The sequence below is a fragment of the Sus scrofa genome, chromosome 1 (assembly GCF_054392235.1).
Source record: "Sus scrofa isolate SSC_HxYL_T2T_F1_AM1 chromosome 1, Sscrofa_HxYL_maternal_Yorkshire_Landrace_v2.0, whole genome shotgun sequence".
Classification (NCBI taxonomy): Eukaryota; Metazoa; Chordata; class Mammalia; order Artiodactyla; family Suidae; genus Sus; species Sus scrofa.
The window spans coordinates 243,343,188-243,349,187 of record NC_139383.1 but is presented as its reverse complement, the minus strand read 5'-3'; the positions used below and the strand labels follow the sequence as shown (position 1 = coordinate 243,349,187).

Genomic DNA, 6,000 nt, shown 5'->3' with positions numbered 1-6,000 from the left:
CTATAAATGTAGTCCAGCACAGTAGCTGTTAGTCACGTGTGGCTAACTGAACATCTGGAATGTAGTTAGTATGACTGAGAAGCTGAATTTTTAAATTTAATCAAGTTAAATACCCACAAATGGCTAGTGGTCTCCATATGGAACAGAACAGTTCTACAGCATCAAGGCTTTGAGTAACATGACATTCTGGTAGACAGTATTTTTACAAACTAAAGAGGCACTTCATGAATACTCGGTAGCAACCTGCCATGGCTAACCTCTACCCACTCTCCCTTTTAGCTCTTCAAGTGAAAATAAAAACAGAACTAAAATAGCAAGAATTAAAAAGGTCCACATGACTTTTAACACCAATCTCTCTTGAATAAAACTAGTAATTTTTAATATATGAGTGGCAGAGTCAAAGATTAAAAAAAATCAACTAAAGCCAGCAAAACCAAGAATTAGAAATAAGCATACTAGAAGTTATTTATGTTTAATGCTTAAAAGTCTGAATGCACAAACAATCTACCATTATAGAAGGACTGGTGGTCAATACAATGCATTAGAACTATGTACAATGCACAGTTTAGTATCAAAATCTTTCTACACTGTAGAGTTTTACGAAACTGTTAATGACATCAAACACTAAGCACTTAAGACACCATCTTTTTTTTTTTTTTTCTGCTACCACGTTAGGAACGTCAATGGACAGTCCATTTCAACTTGCAGCATCCATCCATTTCTAGTAAGAAATTAAGTAATTTTCTACTTATACAATAAAGTTTATCTACACAGTTCTCTTGATTTTGATCCATAGCAGCAAAGGCACTGTACATCAGCAGATCCACAGACTTAAAAGATTTTTAAAGCATTCAAACAAACAAACAAAAAATTATTAAAAAAAGGAGTCACACATCATAGTTTAACAGCAACAACAACAACAGAAAAGGTAACACAATGTTTCTGGCACAATGGCACAGCCTGTGTCCATTTCAGGAACATCCAACTAAGACACGGAAAGAACCAGAGGTAAAGAAAGCAAGTCCTCATCACAGGTGAGAGTCCATTCTTTCTGATTTTCAGAGAGAGGCCCTTGCAAATCCTCCTCTGCTGTCCTTGTCTTGTCAAAGACTTGACTTGCACAGTGGGACGAAGCCTCCCCTGAATCTGTACGGCTCCCAAAGAACATGCCAAAAAATAGCCCATAATTTCTTATCATGACCAAACTGCCCAAAGGTATGCATCTCCCTTTGCAAAGAAATGCAGGAAAAATATCCAGAAGGGATTAAGCTCTCTCTTTGAGGCCAAATTTAATTTGTTCATCTCTCTATAATACAATAAAAAGGGATTAAAAACATATTACAAAGACACTTGTCAACAAGTCAAAAAAAAAGAAAAAAGGAAAAAGTCCAATTACTTTTATCGAATATAATCTAAAGCTATAGATATATTGGTTTAAAGTTGTCCAAATAGACTCAAATGAATATGACGTGGTCTGTCACGTCCTAATTGTTCAAATTCCCAAACATCTTTAAAATAAGTAGAAAACAAAAACAAAAAAATCTAACAACACAGCAACATATTGCTTCCATATGTAATTATACATTTCACATCTCTATACAGTCATTAGTCTACATTTAGTGACATTTTTAATCAGTTATTTTAAACCTTCCTTTCCCCTCCTTTGCCAAAAAAAGGGGGGGCGGGGTATCAAATACAACGCATCTTCATTATCAATGCAGGAGCAGACAGCTTTATTTAGTCAGTCATTGTTAGAAAGCCTTCTTTAAACAAAATAAATATATTACAGATATAATACATAATTAAAGATTCCTTTCACTGTTAAGTATGGTTATTCCATGTTCTTCCAAGTAGATAGCTGAAGATTTGGTATCACAGGTTCTTAATGAGTATTCACAATTCAATAGCAGGGAGGAAGTGGGGGGGAGGAGGGGGCTGAACTCCACAACTGCAGTGAGTATTGGATATCCTTGGTTTTAGATGCGGGGGAACAGAAGGATGATAGAACAAAGTGCTACAAGGAGAAGGAGTCCAGTTCGCATGAAGATTTGTCCTTAATAAATAACTTCATAAACCGTGGCCTTCTTATCTCCAGAGCCAGTGACAATGTATTTGTCATCCACAGAAATGTCACAGCTGAGCACCGATGAGGATTCTTTGGACTGGGAAAGAAACACACAAACACATTAAAGACTGGAAGACAAACTCATGAATACCGAGAGGCAGAACTGGAGGACTCAGAGCAAAAAGAATATATATAACATGTTCCACCGAACAAAGTAGGAACCCAAGCCAGGAAACGCAGTTCCTTAAGTCCCTTTAAGGCACTCCCTTAAAACAACCGAGCCAGGAACACACCACCCTGGTCCAGGAGGCTCCCACACAGGGGACATCGATGCCAGGCAGGTCCATGGTGTGAGCCCCCTGTACTGACGAAGGAAGGCTGGACTTCAAATCCTAGTCTCCAGCTAAGAGTAGGGTTCTTAGGACGAAAACCTGAGATGAGCCTCACTCAGATGGCCTGCATTTAGATGGAGCTGCAGAACACTGGATGTGCTAAACTTTCTGAGCCTCAGCATCCTTAAAAAAGGTCATTAGGTAAAGACAGCTCACCCATCTCCCACCTCAGAGAGCAGTCTGAGTCCAGATGAGGTAATAATGGGAAGCAGTATTGAAAATACTACATTGTTAAGAGATAGGGAAGGGAAACACATGCCTAACATAAAGCCTAGTTTTCCCTTATGTAAAAACAATATCAATGTGCAAGCGGGGAGGAGTTCAATAGTTAGAAAAGTGCACCATTCTGAGAGTTCCAAATACCATGTTCAGCTACACCAATTTCAAAGCATTCATGGTTAACTTTTAACTAAACTGTGCTCAACAAACAAACAAACAAATCCCACAGGATTTTAACCAAGACTTTGAACAGTTAACAAAAAAACAAATGTTTGACATGCAGATGCTAATCTACTACCACTGTTTCTCAAACTTTTTGATTGCAAACTATAATAAATATCTTTCCCTTAACAACTTAGAAGACAGGCGTAATATTTATACTTGCTACAAAGGATACACTCTAATATTTTATTTCCTTTTTTTTAAAGGTGCTGGTTGGGACCATCTAGAAGATTGTGATCCCCAATACAAAAACCACTGTTTTACATTATAAATGTCATGACGACAAGACTGCTATTTTTGTACAGCTCTTTCATTCAATATATGCAAATTTTAAGATTCAACTAAATTAACCTACTCTACGATGACTTAAAACCACATAGTCAAGAAAACTGCAAATGTGTTATGTTATTCTTAAAAAAAAAACCCACCACCTAGAAAATCACATCCTAAATCCAGGTTTAAAAAGGAAATCATCTTGGAGTTCCCGTCGTGGCACAGTGGTTAACGAATCTGACTAGGAACCATGAGGTTGTGGGTTCGATCCCTGCCCTTGCTCAGTGGGTTAATGATCTGGTGTTGCCGTGAGCTGTGGTGTAGGTCGCAGACGCAGCTCAGATCTTGCGTTGCTGTGGCTCTGGTGTGGGCCGGTGGCTACAGCTCTGATTCGACCCCTAGCCTGGGAACCTCCATATGCTGCAGGAGCGGCCCAAGAAATGGCAAAAAGACCAAAAAAAAAAAAAAAAATAAAAAAGGAAATCATTTTTAACTTGCCTATGAAATTCTCACAATAAGTGAGAGGACAGAGATGTGTGTGTGTATATATGTGTGCAAATGTGCTTACCAAGCTCAGAATTTGGTTCTCCCACAAATAATTTCACAGGCTACACAGATTACCACTGAGTTAATAAGAATACAATTCTATAAAATTAATTGAGATTTATTAGACTTTTTAAAAGCATGCTTTTTGAGGAAAAATATCAGAAATAATAACACTAATAAGTATTCAAGCAATATGCTCAAATTTTAAACAGCCATAATGCAAAAAAAATAAAAAACAAAAATATAAATAAACACCCCAGAACACACGAAACTGCTGTTCTAAATGTAAAAAGGAATTAGGGCATGAAGGGCTGGTTAATGCCATGGGCATCTTGGCTCCGAGCTTGGAGAGCTCTGGATGGACACAATTCCCAGCTCCACAGCTTGCAGCTGGGATCCAAGCCTCCCACATCCTAGGATCATCCATGAAGTATTACCCTGCAAGAACATACAGAGTCATGCACTGAGCACACAGTGAGAGTTACCTGGAATATACTGGCCCCGTAAGGTGTTCTCCAGGCATTCAGAAGGTTGTCCTTTCCCGTGCTTACAAACCATTTGCCTAGGAAGGTTTTGAAAACGGAGGTGTTTGTTACTTTCTCAGAGCCCTGGGGGATTTGCTTTATAGAGCACCAAACCATACACAGAAAACTCATCTAATTTGCAACAAATAAGACTTTCTTTTCACTGGAATAACTCTCTCAGACTTAATGAGTCATTTATACTTAGGACAAGGATAAAGTACATAAATGCCAGAGAATTACATGGCATTGAGGAAGTAGGCATGTGTGAAGAAGTAAAATAAGTTTGAAGGGAGACACGTCAGTGAACTGAAGCACTTGACATGAAAGAAGTAAGCACAAAAGTGAATGACACATGGACATGACAGGCCTGCTTACCACAATGGGCAAACTTGAGGGACAACACACAGCTCTCGTGGAGATGAAGCTGGTACTTGTCGGGCTTGGTGACGTGCAGCACTTCCACATTGCTGTTCTCCATGCCCACCGCCAGCCACTCTCCGGTTGGGCAGTAGCCCAGAGAAAAGATCTAGAATTAAAACAGGTGATGATGATGGGTGGCTACAGAGGGCACATTTCCTTTAACCAGCAGGTACTGCTTCCTCTGGCGACACTACTCAAATTACAAAGGAAATCAAGATAATGTGAATTATACCAGAGGAAATTAAAGTCAAGTGGGCAATTCCAACTAATCAGATCTCTACAACCTAACTTACTAATCAATTGTGTGAAATTCAAAGAGCTACAGAGTAACAGTCATTGAAATAAAAACCAGCTAAAAGCCTATAATAAGACTTTAAAAAAAAAAAAAAATCCTTCAATACAATATATACTGCTGTATTTTGACAGAAAAAAAAAAAAAAAAGTTTAGTTATCACTTTTTTGGGGGGCTGCGCCAGCAGCATGCAGAAGATCCCTGGCTAGGGATCAAACCTGCACTATAGAAGGGACAACGCTGGATCCTTAACCCACTGAGCCACCAGGGGACTCCAAAATGTTTAGTTATCAATAGAGTCAAAAGTGACTCTATAACATGGTAAACGAGTTGTGGCTCAAGTTTCTCATGTATCTCACAAAACCATGTCTTCTAAAAGGTCACGTGCACGAGCCCGCACCTGGGAAGTGAAGTCATGCTGCTGCAGCTGCCGCCCTTCACGCAGGTCCCAGGACCGGACTGTGTTGTCCAAGCCGCCTGTCCAGAGCTTGGTGCCATCATTAGAAATGTCAATACAGCTGGCCCCGTCCGTGTGGCCCTGGAATTGCCTGCAGATGTCAACATGGAGAAAGTCCTTGAAAAGTTAGTTTTGAACTGAGTTTAGAATTTCGTGGCCATCAACTTACTGCAGGCTTTACTGGCAGATTTCTTTTTGGCTTATTATGTTTTCTATTGTTCAAAGTAATAACGCAGCATATATGTAGAGAGTTTAAAGTTTAATTCAGATGCTGAATCTACTGCACGTTTTATTTTTGAACACTTAGGAAGTACACTTCAAAATACTCTCACACTAAACCACGAATGACATAACTGATGGAAAAACAAATCTGTTTGAAACAAAACACATCTACATGAAAATGAACTACTCAAAGATATAATCTGAGACCTATTCTATCACTGCGCTATGAAGGAAGGAAAGAATTTCAGAGGCTGTAAGGAGTATTTTCCTGTCTGAAAGTTCCAGGGGGTGGGAGTTGGCAGAACAAACTCACACAGCAAGCAACAGTGCAAGTGTAGGTGGCTATGCGAGATGAAAGGCCAGGCTCT

At 39.3% G+C, this 6,000-nt stretch overlaps 1 protein-coding gene across 20 annotated transcripts in view; it reads right to left on the bottom strand.

Moving 5' to 3' along the window:
* Window positions 1-456: 456 nt before the first annotated feature.
* TLE4 (TLE family member 4, transcriptional corepressor) overlaps window positions 457-6,000 on the bottom strand; it is a 148,808-nt gene continuing 143,264 nt past the window's right edge. For all 20 annotated transcript variants that reach the window (XM_084988418.1, XM_005660175.4, XM_084988411.1 and 17 more), the window contains 4 exons: window positions 5,354-5,501; window positions 4,617-4,767; window positions 4,203-4,279; window positions 457-2,162 (listed from right to left, as the gene is read on the bottom strand). In XM_084988418.1, coding sequence (XP_084844544.1) covers window positions 2,055-2,162; window positions 4,203-4,279; window positions 4,617-4,767; window positions 5,354-5,501 — 484 coding nt within the window. In that variant the 3' untranslated portion in view covers window positions 457-2,054. The remainder of the gene's footprint in view (window positions 2,163-4,202; window positions 4,280-4,616; window positions 4,768-5,353; window positions 5,502-6,000) is intronic.